The following is a 22,920-nucleotide window of genomic DNA, read 5'->3' on the forward strand; positions in this document are numbered from 1 at the left end:
GTGAATTTTGGCAGCCGTGCACATTGTTTAGAAGCTCCAACCAGCTCTGAAAGTTCATGCAGTGAATTGAGGTTGTAGTCCAGCTTCACTATGTAACGCCTCTGATATTTGTCCTTTTTGGAGGTACTTCAGCTGAGTCTCTTTGTGATGATGTTGTATCTGTCCTCACTGTCCTCTGTGAGAAGCTCCAGGCTGTCATAAAGTGAGTTGTTTCAGTTTATAATTTGAATTTATTACATGGAGATTCAGGGTTTCACTGATACTTATGATTGTTCTGTTGTCGTTCTGGAACTGTGGAGCAAACTGTGCTTAAATTACTAGAGGAAGTATTGTTCATGATGCATTAACTTAATCCTCACTTGAGATGAGAAGCTAATTTGCCTTCTTTGTGCTTTGTTCAGCTTTAAAGAGCTTCTAGTAAATCTACTCTGTAAGTAACTTCCATACATCAGCAAAATACTTGTCAAAGGAGAGGTTTTCTGTCTTGAAAGCAACGATTGTAAAGAGAACAATTGCAGGAGACATAGAATGAATTAATATGCCCTCCTTAGAAAGGTGTCATTTATCCCACTGAAATAATTTGCATTACCAAAGCATTCCTTAAATTTAGGAATATCATACACTCTACCTACTTGGAAATGTCTGAGCCTAACTTTTAAAATGCAGATGTTTTGAGCAGTAATAGTGTTACGCTACATTAAAATACTACAGTCTCTTGTTGGCCAATAATATAAGAGTACATACTTATGAGATAAAAACAACTTTTTGTGGCATTCTAGCATAGCTCGACTAATGGTCTGTTAAGAAAAATGAGTCAAAAAAAAAAATAAAATCTTGTGTTAAAGAGATGACAAACCAGCTGGAAGCAATGCAAACATTATATAGCAGTTGTTTAAAAGGTGGGAGTATAGCAAGCTAGAAATAATTCAAAAGTTTAAGGGAAAAATAAATTCTCACTTGTTTCTGTGTCAGTAAAATAAAATTTAACTTGCTGTTACTGCCAGTTGCAAATTACCTGAGTGGTAATAAAAAAGCCAGTCTGAAACTATTTTAGATGTAGCACAAGGTTGTTTCCTCTAGTTGGCCTGTACATCCCTGAAAGTAGCTTGTGATGAACTCAGGGGAACGAGAGATGCACAAATGCATGTTTGTTTTGTATGTCCTTTTATATGGTCTACCATTTTCAGGAAACCTATGACTTAGGAGATACCAGAGCTGAAGACAGCTCAGACGTCTTCGTGTGCCGTTCTTCTATAGACGTGCTTCCCACGAGTGTCTCTAATTACAGCAAGATTTAAAAGGGAAGACTCCGTTACTTAGCATTATTTAAAGTGTCTAAGGGAACTTTTTTTTTTTTTTTAGCACTGTGAATCATTACAGCACAATAAGAACAGATCTTCAAAAGTTTGTACCTAACAACCAGCTCAGAGTTTGTTTCAAATGTTGCCCAAATACAGAGCTCTAAAGAGCTATCACCTGATAAGTATTGTCCACCAAATGAGAATTACTTTGAATTACTGGTTATGAAATATCAAAACTAAAACTACCTGACAGGATGTCTCAAAATCACTGAATTTTTTTTTTTTTTTTTTTTAAATATCTGCAATCCCAGCTCCCCATAAGACTGTACTGAATTAGAATGGATGGAGGCATGCTGTAGATTAAGTACAGGAAGAGATTCAGAGAAGTTAAAAATACTCACCGAGCCATGATTTACTTCATGCTTGTCACTGTATACCTAGACTGTTAGGATCTTTAATTATGAGCATGGTATAGTAAAGGATTCTGATTAAATCTGAGGAAGGTAAATACAAGACATTCTAATGATAAAGAAAGAACTCCATGAATGAAAAGCCTTTATTTTTTTCAAGGCAAATTTTGGTATCTCCTTCAAAACAATTTGTTGGTGGCAACTTAACTTTCTAACCTCAAAGTCAGTGAAGTGAGGTTTTAGTATGCTCTATTGCCTATTCTAATTTCTTACTCTGAAGATTGCTTTAATGCCTCCTCCTAAATTTCAAGCTTATTAGAATTTGGTATTGAGGGAGGCACAGCTATGAGTGACAACGAAGAGTTCAGAGAGGTGTTTTTTCTTGGTACTACTGAATTTGGTGACTCTGAAATCTGTGGCAACAGTGCTACAAGCACACCAGCTGTACCTAGGTGTACAGGAGTGCAACAGTCATTTTTTACCTGCAAAAACCCAATTTGGTAGTAAGAGACATCAGAGCAATCAAGAGTGCAGGGATGCCCTGTGCATGCCCATGGAAGTGTCAGCTGCAAAATGTTGATGATCTGCATTAAGAGAGATTGTAAGAAAAGTTGCTGGGAGAGAAGGCAATTGTACCTGGAATGTGTGCGTCTTTCCAGGCAGGTGTGGACTGTGGTGAGGAAAAGGCTCTAACCTCTGAAATATATAACCACCCAGCAGTTTTATATCTTCCATAGAGCAGAGTTAGAAACCTAGCTTCAAGCCTCAGGATTCACTCAGATTCTGCATGACATGTGAAACAAGTGCTGTTCTACTTGGATGGAAATTCATCTGTGTGAACAAAAGGAATTCAGGCAGTAAGAGAAGAGCAGACATTTCTCATTCCTTAATTTCAGTTAAGATAAATACATTCTTTACAGCTTCCTTTACCTACCATTATATATTAGAAAATAAAATCCTCTAGCTTTCATCTCGGACCACAAAAGAATTACTATATCCTAGTCTTTGTAGGAGTGACCACCGGAGCGGCAGTGCAATTGGCATGGGGGGCTTCTTTTGTGAAGCAGACCTCAGCCTTGCTGTCTCCTGAATCCCACAGCTACTTCTGAGAGTAGGAACAAGCACACTGTATGTTCCAAGTGTATCAGTTCCAGGTGTCCACGGGACCTTTCATGTCCTTTCTCAGGAAGCTCACTTTGTGTCTATGTTTTTAACAGAGTAACTGACAAGGCCCTGGAAGGTGGTAACCCTGTTACCATGCGAATTTCTGCCTGTAGACACTGACATTTTACCCTTGTGTCTGTTGCCAAGAAAAGAGAAAAAATAAACAGAACGAGAGCGACCTAAATGCCCTTCAGATTGCCTGAAGAAATTATCCAATAGTCCAAAATCTTCTCCTTTTCTTCTTTTTAAGGGTTCCTTCCTCCTCAAGTTTTTAGATTGAATTTGAATAGTCGCTTCTGCTTTCTTCTTCCTCTTTTTGCGCATAGTTGGTTTTCTTTTTTTTTTTTATTAGTACATTGCATGTGATCAGTACAAAATAAATGGGATGATAAAGGTAATCACACCATTGTAAATCCATAGGAAGATGGAAAATAAATGACTACTGTAAATTATGATATAATTTTCAAGTGAACTAATGTAGTTATTTTAGAAAATTAAATAGTCTTTGTGCTATTGTGACACGAATGACATCTTTTCTCTTTGCCAGTGACAATCGTCAACTTCAGCTTCTTTACTTGGAGTGCATCCTCTCCATGTTGAACAGCTCCTCTCCCAGCATGCACCAGCACAAAGGATTCACTGATCTCATATGGTGAGTTCATCTGAAGACTAATGCAAATATTTAGTTTTTAAGTAGAAAAGGACCTTCTCCCTCTAGCCATGCAAGCAAAACTGTAATAAATCTCTAGATGTGAGCAAAGCTTGCAGTTAACCTACCATCAGTTCATTCTGTGCCTCATATAAGATTGGTTAGGACCTCATGCTCAGCTAGCACATTAAATCCCTGAAGAGAATTATCACTGTAATGAAATCTAATGTATTTAGCCAGGACAGAAAATCTCTGCAAAAGTTCAGATTCATGTGTGGCACTAAACAGACAGATATCCTGCTCACTGTAGGAGGCTGCTGTAGAGATTCTTACAGGAATATAAGCAAAGCTGATGTCAGATGGTGTGCTGGTGACCAGAAATACTTATGACCTGGATTGTATAAGAGATGAGACTAAATTGTCTTTACGGTGCTTCCACTTTATCAAGAAATTCTCTTTTCAGTACACTTCACCTGAAAGGCTTGACATCTTTACTGTTCATATGTACCTATAAATTGTTTGATACTGTCACCTCGGAGCTCCTGAAATAATCCTTTCCCTTCTTTTTGTTTACAATAATGCTTTATTTATACCATATGGATAACTGAGTCATAGAAATAAAGCAAGAATGTAGCTAATATACAGTTCCTTGCAGTCCATGCCCATCCTGTGACCTTGGCGGGTGATTGTGTAAAGAAAAGGTCTATGTGACTGTTAATGACAAATGTGTTTCTTGTGCTTTTACCTTGTAATTTTTGAAATCTAAATGTTTGACCTGGACCCAGCTCTAAGGATGTACCATGTAGAGGCACCCATAACTTCCCTTGCTGTCCCAGGAGAATCAGCTGCTGCTGGATTGGGAAGTCTTCAGGTGGATAACACTTGGCAGTGTTGCACAGGGCCTCTGTGCTGGGAGCTCTAATGTAAAAGCAGAATTCTCTCTTTCATGGCAAACTAGTTTCAGAAGTTTCTGCCTTTGAATTTCACCCAACACTTTGTTTATACTTATGTGACTGATTGTGGGGCTGTCTTATGAACAAGGTCACTGTAATCATCTCCATTAAGAGAAAATGCCTCCTGTTTTATTTTCAATTTACATCATTTTGATGATCCAGTTTATGCTGTAAATCTACAGGTTTTTGTATTTGTAACTGTGGTTCATGAGGACAACCCATAAGGGGCAGGACGACTTAACCTGCATTACTACCAAAAAGTATGTACCCTCCTGCTACATGCTTAAGATGAAGAGGGGAGAGAAAACCCTAGGAAAACAGTTTAACCTGCAAGCATCCTTCTGAATGTGTAGCAGCATAAGTGCTCACTAATCCATTAGCTGACTAATGAAGTGAACCAAACTGATAGCTGTGTTCTTCGAGGAGCTGTTGCCTATGCAGACTCAACTTTCTCTCTGCCTGGCACTTGGTAGTCAGTTCTAAACAGGAGACAAAGGGAGCAAGCAGAGAAGATTTAGGTCTCTGTTCTTCTGACAGTATTCTCCATAGTTTGATACACAAGCACTTTGGGACTAAGATGTGTGGGGAATATGTTGCTGTCACAGCCCATGACTTCACCTACGATATGTTTTGAAGTGTGATTGGGTAAAGAAATGGAATAAGCAGACTCAAAGTCACTATATGATGTCTGATTAAAAGCTCTTTTTCTTTCTGTAACTTCAGGAAGAAAAGATGTTTTAGCAAGCACATTAAGAGAAGCAATGGAAGTTCTAGACTGCATAAAAATCTTGATAAAATAAAATGTACTTAACTGAGGACATGTTGGTTTTTTATGCTGAATCATTACTGGTCTTTGGGTGCTTCCTCTAGGCACTATCTTGAACCTTTGAGGCATGAGGTTGAAAATCAGGTTTGGGACTGCCTTCTTACGCAGCACTTGGCTTTTTAAATTAGTGTCTTGCAGACTGAAGTAAGATGTCAAGTGTGTGACTGCAAAGCTGAAATAACAATGAAGAGAGCAAAGTGCTGAGCTGGTTTTGACTCTGGTTCCAGAGGATTGATCTGCTCGTGTAGAATCCTTTAACTTGAGTGTTCATACAGTGTTGAAGGAAGGATGGCATTTTTAGTGTATAGTGGTGTATGAGAAGTTACAATGCACACGTTGAGTTACTGTAGAGGGCTTTAATTATGTTCTCAAAAGCCAGCACAACAGAGGCTCACAACTAAAGGTGCTTACTAAAATACATGCATGCAGAGTTCAGTGGTGAAACATCAGGCCTTCTAATTAACATAGATTGTAATTTGTTTGGTCAGTTTTTTTTTTAAAAGTTCCCAGGTTGGACTGAAGAAGAAACAGTTAGCAGTAGAAACCTAGAATTTCCACCTAGCAGTCAGTTGCAGCCAAAGAAAGAGGCAGGCTTGCTATCCTGTAAAGGACAGCACTGTGCAGTAACATGAACTTGTAAAATCAATACCATGTTTATAAAGCACCCTAAAGTATTTCTGTCTGTACTAGCACACTGATGCTTGGGAGATGAAAAAAGCCTGGTGTAATTCTAACTGCTGCTGTTGGCTGATCATTAAAAGAAGCATGTGTATCTCATTTAACCATGGGCTATTTTCAATATGTTCCTGTGAGATTATTTTCCAGTTACCATCTGCTGCTCTTCTCTTTCTCAGGAAGCAACTGTGTCCAGCACTAGTAGTAATCCTGGGAAATCCAATCCATGACAAAACTATCACCTCTGCCCACAGCAGCATCTGTCTTGAGGCTGATTCACCTTCCTCAGGGATCTCTGATCATGGCCGGGGTTCAGGTTGTTCCTCCACAGCACCTGCACTTAGTGGGCCCGTTGCACGGACCATATATTATATTGCAGCAGAACTGGTTCGACTGGTGGGGTCAGTGGAATCCATGAAGCCTGTGCTGCAGTCTCTCTATCACCGGATATTGCTTTACCCACCACCTCAGCACCGAGTAGAAGCTATCAAAATTATGAAAGAGGTAGGATGACACGTGCAAATCCAGGCATTTAAAGCAAAATGTTTATTTAACAGTGAATGCTGCTGATAGGCGCGTACCGGTCCATTCCATACCTTAGCACTAGGGATGCTGGAATTGCCCTTTCTGAGTGCAACTGTTACATCAAACCACTCTGACAAATATTTTTAGTTTTACACAGTCATAATAGCTATATTTGTCTCCATTATGCAAGCTGCTATGGCAACTTCATCAGTGTTCATGCTGTGGCACTGCATGGACCAGATTGTATCACTGAGTCATGACTGCTCTGTTGTGTGAGATACAGTATAGTGATCCAGTTCTCAACTTCTTTGTCCTCTTTTCCCACTCTCCTCTCTTGCTAGAAGGAGACATTTATCCTCACAGTACAGCATTCTAGGCATTAAAGTGAATATATGCTTTGATTACATGCCAGGTTTTTGAAATACAGTTTCCTTGAGCTTTATTAGAATAGCTACAAGGAAGCTGCCAATGTCTTTAGACAGCCATGTCAAGACCAGGCCATTCTGGCTTCTTGCCGAGTAACTCTGACAGAACTGGAGTATTGTGAGACAAATTTGAGCAGCAGCTGAAATCATGGGCTCTTCCATTTCATGTGTGCAGCCTTCTTGTTGTGTTGTGGGACACAAGGCAACTTAAATAATTTTCAGGAGCAGTGGTCTCTTTTAGAGGATTTCAGTTGTAAGGTTGTGCATACCTAGGCTGTTCTGTGTCTGAAGGTCTCTCCTAACACCACACAGCCACCCACTGGGTCACTGTCTAAATTGGCAGCCACCCTGGCGCTTATCTTCCTCTAATATTAAGCAATAGGAAGATGATAAATGGATTTGATTTTGGGAAAAGCTCAGTCTAATATTATTTCCTGCAGGATGTGTCTGTTGCCTTTCTCTGCTTATTAATATGGGCTTGTGTGTAAAGTCTTCTCCTTGCATTTCCTGGTGGGGATTGACAGGATGCCACCCAGCAGGTTGAGTCAGAAAGAATCACTTTGCCTGTCTTTGCTTGACTTTACCATTTTGTAACTGGGTGACTGGCGAGAAAGGTTCCCTATGGTATATACCATAATGCAAGATACTTGCTCTGTATTTGGATGTAAAGATTGTCTTATGTGCAGTATCAGTTAAATCACATTCGGACAAAACTTGAAAGTATTGGACAACATTCTATATGTGATTCTTGTTGAATATTCTGCTCTTCTTCACCTTCTTTTCTGCCTTTAAGAGAGGAAAGGTAGCTTCAGTAAGTAGGACATCAGTGTGCTGGTTTCCTTTGCTGTGAGAAATTATAGTACTGCTACCTTGGTTTCCAGGGCTTGATAGAACTATGACTCATTTATTGTATTTAAATAATCCTTACATAATCCTCTAGTAACTTCTTTTTTTTTTTTCCTTTCAGATACTTGGCAGTCCTCAGCGGCTTTGTGATTTGGCAGGGCCCTGCTCTTCTGAGTCAGAATCCAGGAAGAGGTCTATTTCTAAAAGGAAGTCCCATCTGGATCTTCTCAAACTGTATGCTTTGTTTCCTCCTTTAGCCTCTTCTCTCTTAAACCTGGGTGCAGAGGACACTTAAACAGTTGTACCTTCAGAAGGATACCTAAATATGAGCCAGAGTGTCCCTGGTTAAATAAACTGTGAAAATGGAAGAGGCGTAAAAGGTCTTGCTGGTTTGTTGTCAGTCTGGGCCTGTTTTGAAGGCATAGGTAACTACCTTGTGGAGTTTACCAAAATGCCCAGATACATTGGTTTACAGCTGGAAATCCTTCGGTTTGAGTCACTTAAAATGATATAAGCATGTGCTTATCTAGAGGTGGATTTCCAAGATGAAGTCCAAGGAGATAAAAAATTTAAACATTGTCATATTGAACAAGAAGGAATCTCAGTTCCTGCAAAGGTCGTATCTTGCAGACAAGATAAATTTCAAGATACAGATGGCTTTAAATTTTGCTCCAGTTGGTTATTGAGGTTTATTTTCAGTGTAAGTGCTTGTCTGTAAGGGTAAAAATGCATGGTAACTATTTCCCTGCTTGGCACGCCCTTTACAGAATGGCTACACAGGAGACTAATAATTTGATCTAATACGAGTTGTCTTTCTCAGGCATAGTCTTAGAGGATAATTTAACTATTTTTTTTCCAAGTTATGGATGGATAGTGTAGGATGACAGTGACATGTGCTCACTATGTGCTGTTTCACTTAAATAAACTCTGTTTAAATTGTAGAATCATGGATGGGATGACAGAAGCATGCATCAAAGGTGGTATTGAAGCGTGTTATGCTTCAGTGTCCTGTGTCTTTGCCCTGCTCGGGGCATTAGATGAGCTGAGCCAAGGGAGAGGTCTTAGTGAAGAGCAGATCCAGCTGTTGCTCCAGCGCCTAGAAGATTTGAAGGATGGGACCGAGACGAGCCGGGACTCCATGGAGATCAACGATGCTGACTTCAGGTGGCAGAGGCGCATCCTGTCCTCAGAAAACCCAGCCTGGGAGTCAGGAAATGAGAAAAGTCCTGACATTAGCATTAGTGTTACCACAGACACTGGTCAGACCACTTTGGAAGGGGAAATGGGACAGACAACTCCAGAGGATAACCCAGAAATTCAAAAAAACTCACTGCCCTCTCCAGCTGGGCATGAAAGCAAAGAGATTCATTATAGAGAACCGGAGTCAGAAACCATTGACCAGCCAGATGTTGTTCAGAGAATCCACACCATAGTGTACCCAGATATAACTAACTTCTTATCAGTTGATTGCAAGACCCGGTCCTATGGATCCAGATACAGTGAAAGTAACTTCAGTGTAGATGACCAGGACCTTTCCAGGACTGAGTTTGATTCCTGCGATCAGTATTCCATGGCAGCAGAGAAGGACTCAGGCAGGTCAGATGTCTCAGACATAGGCTCTGACAATTGCTCCCTGGCTGATGAGGAGCAGACACCACGGGATTGTCCAGGTCACAGGTCCTTACGTACTGCTGCTCTCTCTCTGAAATTGCTGAAAAACCAAGAAGCAGACCAGCACAGTGCACGGCTGTTTATCCAGTCACTTGAGGCCCTTCTTCCTCGGCTTATAGCTCTTCCCAGCATAGAGGAGGTCGATGGAGCACTACAGAACTTCTCTTCAACATTCTGCTCAGGTTTGCAAGCAAATATTTACTGTCGAACCAGCATGCACACTGTGACAGCACTGTATGCAAATTCTCTTGTAGGATTTCATCTTCAGAGAACATATCCAGAATGAGGAGATTTGTGCTTTACAAATCATATTCCTTAACAGCAGCACACTCCACTTAGGGCAAAGCAAATTAAATATGCAGTCACTGCCTCAAAGGGAGGTCAGTCCATTGGCTCTTAACAGGATCTGGATTGTGTCCTCAGTCAACAGAGAAATCAGCATTTCTGTAGGATCTCTCTTCACAGGTTTGTGAAGGTCTGTTGAGAAGTTCTGCACATGCTGTCATTAAAGAGAGGTTGGGGTTGCCCCTTAGCATGAAAGGGGTGTGGGGAGAATCATCACCTCTTTTGAAACAGATTTAAGCAGCTTAGTGTATCACTGCATTGCTAGTAGAGGTGCCAGCCTTGCCAAGAAGGTAATAAAAATTCCACAGCAGTAAGTTCTTGAAGGATAAGAAAAGAGGAGCAACTCCATTCTTCTTCACTCTAGTTTTTCTTACTACTGCTTAATGTTCTGTTACGACAGGAAAAGCAAAGCTCAAAGCTTCACCAAATGAGAAATAGGTAAAGATCTTGCCTTTCAAGAGATTAAATACCTGCAGTTCTTTCAGGGTTAGAACCTTTGGAATCATGACTTGGTCAAACAAAAAAATGCCATGCAAAGACTAGTTTGTCCTATTGATAGCGTACTTAAAACGTATATAAATATATATTTTTTTTAGAAGGTTTTTTTTTTCCTGACAGTGGCCAAAGTGGAAATGTTTGTTAAAATACATCCCTCTGTTTCCTTAACTTAATTCACCACAATTGCCTTTCTTATTGCTCCTTTCCTAATCACTGATTCATTCATTTGTGCTCTCACGCACACATGAACTCATACAGAGTCAGAAGGGATGCCTCCCATTGTCATACAGCACAATTTAGATATGAAGCTGGATGAATAAGGTGATATTCCTGATCTCCTGTTTAAATGCTGCCCAAATAAGACTGAATTCAGGAATATAATAGCTTACATTGTTAAACATGGGCCATGTTATGTCACAAAAAGAAGATACCTGAAAGGGGACACTCGTATTAATTACATTCCTAATTGAGATGCTCAAAAACATCCTTTTTTGTCACAAGGGATTTCCTTTTCCTGAAAAAGAGTGATATTGAGGTTATGCCAAAAGATCAGGTCTAGAACTCTAGCCCAAACTTTTGTGCACCAGTTCCCTCATGCATGAACAAGTATACTGTGTCTTCTCTCTTTTGTCTGTCAGATCCCTTTAAATGTTTTATACCACTCAATTTCTGCATTAAGTCCATAATTTCTGTTTTGTACCTGTCTCTTGAAAAGATACCTAGACTGGGACTTAGACTGCTGCGTTGAGAAAGACCTTTCACTTTCCTAAGAAAGCCACCCCCATGGTTAAATCTGTACTTAAAAATGTGTACACTGTGTCTGATTTGGTGAAATTTTTTTAAAAGATGCTACTCAGTAAGGAATCATGGAAAAATATAGTAGCAATTTACTGTATTAAAATAGCTTGGAAGAGGTATCTTGTTTTTTTCATAGGGCTGTGGCCGTTACAGAGTTGTAATTTTATGGTGTCACAATATGTGTGCAGTTCATGTTTCATCTGGACACCTGGAATGAAGACTCGGGCCAGGTGAAACACTGCCTTAACTTGTACCTCAGATCTTAAGCAAAAGTCCATGAGACCTCCTGAGGTGAGGACTTGTGTTCCTGTGTAGGTGAGAGAGGCCTGAGTATGAAGACCTGGAACTGTATGAAGAACAGTTACTGAAGTTGAAACACGTGACTGGTATAGGAACTTCCCTTGGAGAGCTTCCAAGACATCAGTCTGGTCTACCTCTATGGGCAATGTTTGAGTCCTTGCTTCAGGACTCCTTCTTTAGCACCAGCAATTCAAGGCACAAATTAGCTGGTAAAGTTAGAGGAGCTGGTATGATTCATTATATGTACTATATATATATATTAGTGTATAAGTCCTGAAGAATACATTAGGAAATTTGAATATTGGTTAAGATTCAAGTTGAGAAAAGAGATAGGTGTAGTTTTGAGACCAGCCAGTACAAAAGCAGTATTTTTGTGTTTCTGAGAGACCTTGTTTAACTACTTCATTTCATTTTTCAATTTTTCTTATGCTTAGGGGAAAAAAAATACACTAGCTACAATTTAGTAGTCTTTCCTACAAGCTAGGTCCTTAAATAATACTGTACAATTCTTATGATTTCATACTATTGAAAAGCAATGAAAGGAGGTAGGAATCTGAGGCACCGGCATGGACGCATAAGCATGGAAAAAGTGAAGTCAACCAAGCAGAGTTATAGTGAAACTAAGATTTGGAATTCAGTTTGTTAAAAGCCTTCCTATCTGTGGTTTTCATCTTTCCTCAGAAAGTTCTTCGTTGTTGCTAGATAAAACCAATGCCAAAAAATTCCTTAGTGAGACTGGAGTGTGATGTCTACCTTAAAAAATACTGAATTATCTAAAAATTCTCAACATTATCTTGACTTGTACAAAACATTAAGTTTGCATTTTTTTGGGACCTCCTTTTTTATATGGCACATTTAAATGAGCTGTTTTCTCTGTTATGACGGTGTGCTATCATCATAGTTTATTGTAGCTTTTTAATTACAAAAGCAGGCTTTTATAATTAAAATTGGTGGTCGGTACTCTCTTAATTCAGACATAATAACTGTTCTTATCTGCAGCGTCAAGGCTTTCATTCTAAAGATTGTGTGCCACAGTGTGAAAAATCATAGCAAACATTTTTACCACCAGTTTTTGAGTTTTGATTCCATAGCTTTTAGCTACAAGGTTTTTATGTTGGTCAACATCACTGCAAGTTTACGCATAATCTTTTGCTTTTGGGGTCTCAGCGCCTCTCAAATGGAGTTATTTTCCCATATTTTAGAGGAAATTAGGGACCATCTTTTTCCCAAACACTTTTGGGTGCTCAAATACATACCCACTATGTAGTAGCCACTTTTACGTGCAGTTACACACCTTTCTTTTTAATTGTAGTCTTATATAGGAGGTTGCACAATTTTAAAAATAATTTAATGCAAAATAAAGTGGGCTCTTTTTTAACATACCTTTCTGCCTTGAGGTTTTTATTACTTTAGCCGATTCTAGTTCCCAAGGTACATATTGATGAGAGATAAGGCATCAAATTAATATATTCTAGCTACATCAATATCATGATCCTCCATCCAACAAAGTGTTAAGATGCATCTTGACCTTTAGTGAAGGAGTCTAAGCTCCTCCCAGGCTACTTTCAAGCATATGGTTGCAGTTTTGGTACTAGGTAAAGATTCTCCACATGGAATCTACCCAAAGTACATGCCAACCATGTGGGTATGATTTGGGGCCAGCCCTATCACCCCTCTTCCACAAAGGTTGCTGCCTTGAACAGGTATTCATTTTTTAGACCCACCCTGGAACAGTTACTCTCTTTCTAAATCCACCCTCAAACAGTTACTCACCTTATCCATGCCCCCAAAGTGACGACAGTGGAAAGTACAAGAAGGCAGCAGCACAGAGCTTTCAAACCCTCACGAGGCAAGAAAAACATTTGCTTCTTTTGTGTGTGTGGATTTTTTTCTTTTTTTTTAATGTAAATGGTTTGTTGTTTTTTGTCTAAGAAGATGTATGAACTTTATGGTGAGAGAAGTATATTCACAGTAAACCACTGCAGCAGTTAACAAATGACACAGCTTTGCTTCATCATGTTACTAAACTTGGAAGCTTTTTTGTTTGTTTTTTTGACTTCAAACATTATTCTAGGATAAAGCTTACTCCTTAATCTTTCCTTATTGACATGATATGAATTCTCACAGTTGATGTGATAACCATTAAATATTGTGGGCCATGTGGGAGGGTCTAATATTTCTGTGTTTTTCGTGGCTCAAATAAAAGATCATGGGGATTTAGTTAGTTGTCGATCATACTTGATTACGTTTTTCTACCAGTAGGTCAGCTAACTCAGAGGAAAATGTATGTGCTAGCCATCCTACCTGGGAAGAAGGGATTGTGCCACTGTGCATGCTTGTAGGCTGTCGTTTCATACAAATGGTGTTTTCAGGAGTCCTGAGCACTTAAAGATGGCTTATGAGTCTGACAGCTGCAAATGCTCAGCTGTACAGAAAGCGGGTCTTGTATGGACTAAACAGGGTTTGGAGTTGTAACAGGTTCCAGCCATCTTGGCCCCAAATATTTGTCCACATACCTCTAGGCCATGGAGACAGTGATGATTACAACCTGATCCTGCAAGGTGCTGAGCACTCCTGTCATCATCCAACAACTCACCTAGCCAGGACAGATTTACTAGGGGGGTTAGAAGAACTGTCCCCCTCATTAGCACCATTTGATGCAACGTACACTCACTGAAGTACAGAGGCTTTGCCTCTGCCCCTTCCCACCTCACCTTTTAAGTTAGCATTGCAGATGTCTCCTGCCCTTTGCTTTGTACCTGGCAGTCATCCCAAGGAATGCTGCTGCTCCTCATGTATTTCAACTTTAGCATGTCACTTTGCTGGACTGTGACTGGAGTGTTCAGTTTGCCTTGCAGCACTGCATTCTAGATGGACTACTTTTTTGGTCTATCCCCTTTTATAGTACATTTAGTAATTTCTGCTGATGAATCATTAAATATTCTAGCAATCTGTTGCTGCTGAAATGCTAGGATTAGTTTCTGGTATTTCAGCTTCCAGGCAAAATCTGTGTAAATTGTGAGAGCTCACATGATGTTTTTGTTAGGTATGATGCACTCACCAGGATTTGAGGGAAACCTAAATTTCAGCTTCCAGACTCTGATGAATGCAGACAGTCTCTACATGGTCTCCCATTACATTCTGCTGCTCAACCTAAAATTGGCCAACTCCGATTATTACAGGAAGAAGCCTGCCCAGGCCCCTGTGTTGCTGGTGAGTTGGGGAATATGGGAAAAATGTTAAAACCAGAAAATTTGTTTTGCTTCTTTTCACATAAAACAGCCCACACATAAAGCCTTCAGGCTGCTTGCTAAGTGGAGAAATAATAATTGCAAATGAAGCGTTCTCCAAGCTGCTTATGAATCTTGCATGATAAATGTCATGCATCTGAATTACACAGCTTCTCTGTAATTTGAGGGAGGATGAATGCTGCTTACTGGTTATCATTAAAGTAGCAGTCATTTTGATGGATACTCTATCTTCAGAAGAGATCTTCATCAGCATCATGTGATACAGCAAGTATTGTTTGTGCCCTGTCAAGGGGTATAACTTCATCTTGCAACTACCTTTGAGCACAATGACAAATTTTTTGCTTAGCATTTCATTTGTATTTATGCAGATGAAGACATGAGAAGTGAGTGAAAAATAATGAGGGTTTAGTAATATGAACTGATGATCTTTGTGGCGCCTGGGATTCCTCAGCTTGGGCTCTATAAAAATTGTTTTGAAGGCTGCAGGAGTTGTAAAACATGAATCTATGTTTTGCAGCTAAGTTGCCCAAGAGAAGTGATTTCAGAGTTTTACTAAAAAAGCAATCAATGATATATTGGGGAGGGGGAAAAAAAGAAAAAAAAAAAGACTTCTGTAAAATCTACCATTATTGCTGAGCTTCCCATGTAAGAGAATTTGTATGCTAGATTACCTCCAAAACAATTGGGTTTTAACATCATCATCATCAGTTCTGGTATGTTCCTCAGCAACTGTGAGAGCAAATCTGTGACTCAGAATCTTCTCTAGGAGCAGCACTGTACACAACAGGCCTGAGCATGATCTAAATTATTATTGAAAGTTGCTCAGATATCTAGCTGTACCCCTGTTCATCTGTGGTGACTCTCCAATGCAGAAGGGCCTGATTGCTGGACAAGAAGCATTAGGTACCAAACCCTCTTTTTATTGGAATCGAGATCCAACTCCTACCTTGTGGAAATAGTGAGAGATCAACATGTCCTATTGTCACTGTGCAAGAATTGTCATGGTTTGCATCTTGTATTGACAGCAGTAAGAGAAGGGAAAGCTCTGTGTTCATGTCATTCTCCACTATAGAGTCACGTCACAATCTTTGGTTAATTCTTATTTTTGCTCAAATTCGTTTACACTCCTGCATTCCCTTACTCTCAGGAGTAGATCTAGGGGCTGAGGGTCATGGTGTAGGACTTGCTGTTGTCTTACGTCTGTTATTTATGGTTCTCTGCAGAAGGACTTCATGAAGCAGGTCCAGTCCAGTGGAGTGTTGATGGTATTTTCCCAGGACTGGGTTGAAGAACTATACCACCAGGTACTAGAAAGAAACATGCTGGGAGAAGCTGGATACTGGGGAAGCCCTGAAGAGCACAGCCTTCCACTTATCACCATGCTGACCGGTCAGTACGATGTTATGGTGGCAAGGCTAACTTCCGAACACATGTCTACAGCAAGCTACAATAATAAGCTGCTTCGTTGCATTACATACAGAACAGCATCTCATCATGCAACGTGGGGTGTTTCATGAAATTACTGCTAGAGGTGGAGTCAGACTCTAACTGTGACAGGAGCTTAACTGTTTGGTTTGGATCAGACAGAAAGCTTTTGAAGCATGGATTTTAAAACTTCCCCTGGGAGACAGAGCAAGTTTCTTCACTGAACCAAAACATCTCTTAATTCTGTCAGCTTCAGTTCCAGTAGACTTGGTATCTGTTAATGATAAGCTATAAGGCTGCTGTTTTCCTGATGTCATAGCAAAGCCATTTCACTGTGCCTGTGGTGCAGGACAAATATAAATAGTCTGATCCTGGAAATCTTCCCCAGATTTGGCTCCCCTTGGTTTAGATTTGTGCTATGCCAGGGATATGCCAAATGGCACTAGAGGAAAAACTGAAAACCTGGAGCACCTCTAACAAATGCTTAAAAACAATCCTTAGCTTCATTTAAGGCAAAAAAACAAATTTTATCAGCTGAGAGGCAGCTGACTATCCATGATATTGTATTGATATAAAATGTGCTGTCTGCTTGAATGTGTATACTGTATGTTTTTTGGGGATACTTAAAACAGTGTATGTAGGGAGAACACTGTCTTCAGCTGAGCCATTAGATGGTAATCAAAGAGTACTGCTCTGAAAGGTTTTTGCTGACTGTATTGAGTTCAGTCTTGCTTCTAGCTGTTGAGCTGGAAAGCTGAAAGTAACACTTCAGGGGAAAAAAATAACCATGAAGTATGTGGAAAAGATGCAGACAGGTAGGGACTGCTAGAAAGGAAATCAAGCTGATATCCCTAATATTAAACTCTTTATGAGAAGCTAGTCTTTTGTTGTGTTGGAGAAAGGGCTGTATTTCTTTTGTTGAGACTGAACCTACATAGGTCTACTGAAAATTGCATCTAGGGCATAGGATCCCAGTGCATCCTGAGAACTCAGACTGAAGTCTGGGAACATTTAGACATAGGATTTAACAAGATTTGAAAAGTTATACTAAGAAATGAGGGGATTTAAGGGTGTGGGAAGTTTTGAACTGTAAGAAATAGCATGAGATCTTTGCTGAGAATTCTGTTGACTGTGTGACTTCAGGGGAAGGGAGGTACTCTTGAGAGTGGGATATTTCTTCTCTTCAAGAAAATGCTGGTTATACTTGGAAATGCATACAGTACCAGAGCTTACATTTATGCCAAAGCTTCAGAAGGCTGCCAGAAAAGAGCAACTAAAAAGCACACCTGAGAAATCAGAAGTGATTTCTGCTTCTTGAAAAAGGAGCCTGCAGGAGATGCTTTCCTTATACTGTCTGTGTGTCAAATAGTAATCTGTTGTTTTTTAATGTTCTGGCAGACATTGATGGCTTGGGAAGCAGTGCAATTGGTGGCCAATTGATGGCATCTGCTTCAGCTCAATCTCCTCTTTCCCAAAACCGGAAGACAGACGATTCTCTTGTTGCAGGTATTAAGACTGTATTATAAGCACAAGTGTATATACTATAAGCATGTTCAGATAAACTGTATTTTAGAACAACAATTTAAGGGTTGAGGGAGGTATGTCAGTACATCCTACACATGAATTGGTAGTCCAGTATGCAGAGGAGAAATATGACTTGATTTTTTACCACTGATTATAAAGCTGCTGGGTTTTTGTCATTCTCCAGTAGTAGTAATGCATTTCTCACTCCAGGAGTTGCTTTTGCCCGATACCTTTTAATCGGCTGTTGGAAGAACTTGATTGACACTTTGTCCACACCACTGACTGGCCGCATGGCAGGCAGCTCCAAGGGGCTGGCCTTCATCTTGGGAGCAGAAGGAGCCAAAGAGCAGAACCAAAAGGAAAAGGACTCCATCTGCGTGAGCTTGGACGGACTGAGGAGAGCAGCCCGGCTGAGCTGTGCTCTAGGTACTGCTGCATGTGGGATGTCATGCCAGACTCTTAAAATAGGATGCTAACTTTCCTTGAAGGAATTCTGGAGAGAGAAAAACAACATCCTGTTCCAGTCTTGGGTAGGAAACTCGGCTCTAGGAGTCCCCATGGAGTGCACCTGCCCTACAGCATAAACATATCCAGCCAGCTCTCCTTGACACAACCTGTTGTTGAGATTGCATGGGACTCGGGGAGGAAATGCTGGTTGAACAGTAATTGTGTCGTTGCTTTACAGGAGTTGCTGCTAACTGTGCATCTGCTCTTGCCCAAATGGCTGCTGCCTCCTGTGTCCAAGAAGAGAAAGAGGAAAAAGAAATCCAAGAGCCCAGTGATACTATAGCTCAAGGTAACTATGTGATTAAATTACCTGCATTCTCTCACATTGCCCACAAAGATGCAACTGCAAAGTACTTTGCTACACATAAGAGGACAGAGTGGAATGCCATTACTGTGCACAGCTCACTTGGAGGCATGTGGGATGTATGTCTAGAGGCTTTAGCACATGTTCTGCTGTCCTAGGTTCTTAACATTATGTCATACTAATTATCATTTATATGGAACTGAAATCAGTGGAACAACAGATAAGTCAACAGCTTTTTTGAAATGTGCTTTTTTTAAGCCTTGTGATACCAGTACAACCAGAGGGCATCAGAGAAACTTTTTTTTAATGTGTTTAGTGGTAATATAAGCTGAATTTGCATCCCTCTCCCTGTCTTGTGTATACATCCTTGATTGTCTTTTCATCGCCAAATACATAAAACTGAATCATGTTAAATAAAGCTGGAATAAAAAAAAAAATGAGATATTTATAACATGTAAAAGGTTCTGCATTTCTATACCACTCCTTTAAACCCTGTAGAAGTCAGTAGAGACAATTGCTGTCTCCAGTGGCTGTTTGGAGAAATGTCATCACTTTTTATGCATCTCATTTGTAACGATAAGAAGCCCACAAAACCCCACAGTGTTGCACAAATGACCCTGCTTGGCAAATTTGATGTCTCAGTAGAGAAAACAAAACTGAATAGGCCTGAGCCCAAACTAGCTTTTGGCCATGCTGTTAGATATGGCTGAAATGAGAGGGCCAGGCTCTGCTGAAGCAAAAAGAAGGCAGGAGCAGTGGCCAGAGGCCAACTGATCTGTTCTATGAAAGCTTACAAAGCTTCAAAATTTGTTTCCATTCCAATGCAGCATGAAAACTAAGCTTTTCACAGATTCTCAGAAAAAAAGAATGAGGTCCAAAGGCTTATAGCTCAGATCAGGATTAGTTTTGCTTTGACAAGAGTATGCATTAACAAAAGCTCCTTGGTGAAACTTGTATGGAAATAGATGTGAAATCTGCAAACTCTCTTTTCCATAGAAAAGGAGATTTTGGTAAACAGAAATAAATATCCATCCAGCCAGGCACAAAGAGAAAGGTAATAATGTCATGAACAATATGCATCTGTTCTGTGGGCAGCAAGATGTGAATTTTGGGGGTGGAGGGTGCCAGTCTGGCTTGGATTTTTTTTTTCTTGCATACAAGATAAATCAACATGGATTTTAATTTTTAAACTGTCATATGTTTATTAGGAAGATATGGGTTCCTCTGATGATTTTTTTTTTTGTCTAAAATCCACATTCTTACATAGTTTTCAGACTGTATACCTTTGTCATTGCCCTATTTACAAACCAGTGTTTGTTTAGAAGCTGGAGGAGCTAATTTCTTTATTTTATTTTATTTTATTTTATTTTTCATGCTGCAGTGAAACAGAAAGTGGAGCAGAAACTGGAGCAGATGGGGAAAGTGCAGGGAGTCTGCCTGCACACTGCTCATGTTTTGTGTATGGATGCAGTCCTTAATGTGGGCTTGGAGATGGGAAGTCACAATCAGGACTGCTGGCCTCATGTGTTCAGGTACTCACCAGCTTTCCCAAAAGAAACAGAATTTATACCAAGGTGCCTGATAGTAATGAACTGAGAAAAAGGACTTGACATGCTCTGAGAGTGTTCTATATAAACAGTGTAAGACTGAAATAAAAGCCAGTATCTGTAAGAGAAAAGACAGTGCAGCTTTCTACCACTATTAGGACAAAATCAATGCCTAGAAACTCAAAAGTTACCAGAAGACTGGGGCAGACCCAGGAATCTAAATGGTCATTTCAGGCACCTCCACTATTTACTATCCAGGCACATGTGAGGCTGAAGGATGTAAGAAGGCAGGTTGTCTTTGTGTAGTTTGAGAGTTGGAGATCATCTGTTTATGGTTTGAGGAAAATGTCCCATGCATCCTGTCTGGTTCTGACATAGAAATTGGTGCCTGCAAATAGGCAGCAGGTTTCTGTGTGAGCTGGCTTCTCATGGGGACATGGGGCTGTACTTGCACTATCCTCTGACTCACCTCTGGAGTACAGCCCCAAATGTTTCTTCAGTGAGGCGGGTAACTAGTGGGGGGAGGAACTGTTGTTTTGGGGGTTTTATTCATCTTTTGCTTCTCCTGTTTGTTCTCAGGGTGTGTGAGTACATCAGCACGCTGGAGCACACCCACTTCAGTGACGGTGCTTCCCAGCCCTCCCTTACCATCACCCAGTCCCAGCAGGCACCTGGAGGGCTGCACCAAGACTCTGAGCCTAGCGAGTCTCCCCAGGCACTGACCCCTGAGCAGGAGACCACCCTCAGCAGCAATCCTGTCATTCAGCCGATTTCTATCCACGAACTCATCAAGGAGAGCAGTAAGGGCAGAGCTTTTGACTTCCGTGGAGGCAGCCTGCTGTGTGGGACTAGTGCTGCCAAGGCTGTCCTGACACTCTCCACGCAAGCTGACAGGTAAAAGCAGCGCTGTCAGGGACCAGAATCCTTGTTCCCAAAACAGGACCAAAATGGACCTTTTTGTGGTGCGATGGGACCTGATCAGTGTCCATGGCAGCCACTTGCTTCAGTTGAGTTTCATAAGAGAGCTGTGTGTGCGTCACAACCAGCAGTCCCTAAAGGACCTGTTTTTCTGCATCTCTGCATTACCTGCCCTGCAGGTACTGGGCTGAGTATGTCTGTGCACAACAGTAAATATGCCAAGAAAATCAAATGCATCCTGAAAGGTGGTAGATTTATTGCTCGCATCTAAACTAATCTGCTGTGTTCATTAAAGCAGACAAAATAAGTAGGTGTCTTGTCCTGACAGGAAGGGACTGAGTGACAAGACCAGTGTTGTTTAGAAAGCAGCTGCCTCTGTCAGGACAGTGTGGACACCTTGTCAGCCTGCCCCAGTGTGTCTGGAGGAGGAAGGGCCACCAGGCATGGTCACAGGATTGTTAGGTTAAATGTCTCTACAACAAAGTCTGCAGGCTGATATGTTGCAGATTTTTTCACTATTTCTGCTATTCTTTTAGCAGCCCAGGCTACAGTTGAAAATTTCTTGGGTTTTCATGCTTCTAATAACCTTTTTTTCTTCAGCCGACATTCTACGTCCTTGATCTCTGCCATAGGAGGGTGTTATTTGTAAATTTAGAGGAAAAAGTAGTGCATACTGATGCTGCTTTTAGGAATTTGACTCTGTACATGGAAAGTACCTTTTATTTAGGAAGCTCACAATACAACTTGATTCTCAGGATTAGAGAATATCACTACTGTAATTTTAATTATGCAGGTTTGACTTCTGTACTTTTACTTCAGAGCAGAGATTATTAGGACTCAGTCCCCAGCTTCCTAGGACTATGGAATTTTTTTCATGAAAAGCAATGTCAGAAAATCAAATTTGTGTCAACTTGGGGCTGCACCATGTGAAATTCCACTGTAATCTCCGTGGAACCCACCTCCTATGTAAGCATGTTTACTGGTTTAAGGGTACAGATTTTAACTCTTAAATCTGAAGACCTCATTGCTGCTGAAAATAACAACTTTTATTTATATCCTGAAATAGCAATTCAGTAAAGCAACTTTAAGACTTGAATTCATTTATTTTTCATGTAACTTCAGGGGGTGTAACTTCTGATGGAGCAAACTGGTGCAACTAAAGTCAGTGCAGCTATGAACATCTTTGTTGTGAGGACTGGCCATATTCGCACTGTTTTTGTGATTACTGGTTCATAAACTGTTTACAGCATTAAGACACAATAATAGGGAAGTGTTGGTTCCTTGAATAAGTGGTGTCTTGGTTTAGTACCACAGTTGGATCTTGAAAGGGTTCTGGCTGGTCCTACGGCACCCTACTTTCCACACTCCAATTAATAAAGCTTCTGGATTAAAGTCTTTCTGTAGCACTGTATAAATGAAAAAGCCCTCAATAACACAATGTTTAACCAAAGGCAACACAGAGCAGCCATGTGCAGATAAGAGTTTTCTTCTTTCCTCATTTAAGTCTGCTTCTCATTAATATTTCAGTTAGATTCTCTTGTTTTGCTCACAGGCTCTTTGAAGATGCTGCTGACAAGTTAAACTTGATGGCATTGGCAGGCTTCCTTTACCAGCTCAAGAAGGCTTCTCAGGCCCAGCTTTTCCATTCAGTCACAGACACAGTTGATTATTCCCTAGCAATGCCAGGTAAATCACCTCAAAATCCCTTACAGAGCTCTGAGTTCCGTATACAGCTCTACTGCTTACAGGATGTACTTTGTATTCTTACTGGTTTAATTTTTCCAAATGAAATTGCAAAGTATAAATAAAACACAGTATTTATTTAGTCTAAGAAGATCTTTCCATAGGAGCAATTCAAAATCTTCAGAAAAGATTGAGCACTTCTTTTGGTCCGGGACCACATCCACATCTACTGCGAAACACTTCAGAGGACATTAATTTATTTCTTGAACTTTGGAGGTGTTAGTTATCCACAGATAGTTAATCACAGCTCCGTTTTGTAGTCTGATCCAGTAGGGAAACTCAGGTGAACATAGACCTAAGACCATGGATTTAGGT

The 22,920-nt window shown here is 40.4% G+C and overlaps 1 protein-coding gene across 1 annotated transcript in view; it reads left to right on the plus strand.

Annotated features, from left to right (window-relative positions):
• LOC103778444 (brefeldin A-inhibited guanine nucleotide-exchange protein 3-like) overlaps positions 1–22,920 on the plus strand; it is a gene marked incomplete at both ends in the record, with an annotated part of 38,452 nt that overhangs the window by 7,680 nt on the left and 7,852 nt on the right. The window contains 13 exons of the mRNA XM_008946034.1: positions 124–202; positions 3,423–3,527; positions 6,158–6,482; positions 7,896–8,008; positions 8,717–9,627; positions 14,433–14,599; positions 15,861–16,026; positions 17,461–17,568; positions 17,797–18,012; positions 18,272–18,382; positions 19,779–19,929; positions 20,524–20,838; positions 22,415–22,548. Of these exons, the coding sequence (XP_008944282.1) occupies positions 124–202; positions 3,423–3,527; positions 6,158–6,482; positions 7,896–8,008; positions 8,717–9,627; positions 14,433–14,599; positions 15,861–16,026; positions 17,461–17,568; positions 17,797–18,012; positions 18,272–18,382; positions 19,779–19,929; positions 20,524–20,838; positions 22,415–22,548 (2,901 nt within the window). The remainder of the gene's footprint in view (positions 1–123; positions 203–3,422; positions 3,528–6,157; positions 6,483–7,895; positions 8,009–8,716; positions 9,628–14,432; positions 14,600–15,860; positions 16,027–17,460; positions 17,569–17,796; positions 18,013–18,271; positions 18,383–19,778; positions 19,930–20,523; positions 20,839–22,414; positions 22,549–22,920) is intronic.

Source organism: Merops nubicus, unplaced genomic scaffold (genome assembly GCF_000691845.1).
Source record: "Merops nubicus isolate BGI_N331 unplaced genomic scaffold, ASM69184v1 scaffold16408, whole genome shotgun sequence".
NCBI classification, from domain to species: Eukaryota; Metazoa; Chordata; class Aves; order Coraciiformes; family Meropidae; genus Merops; species Merops nubicus.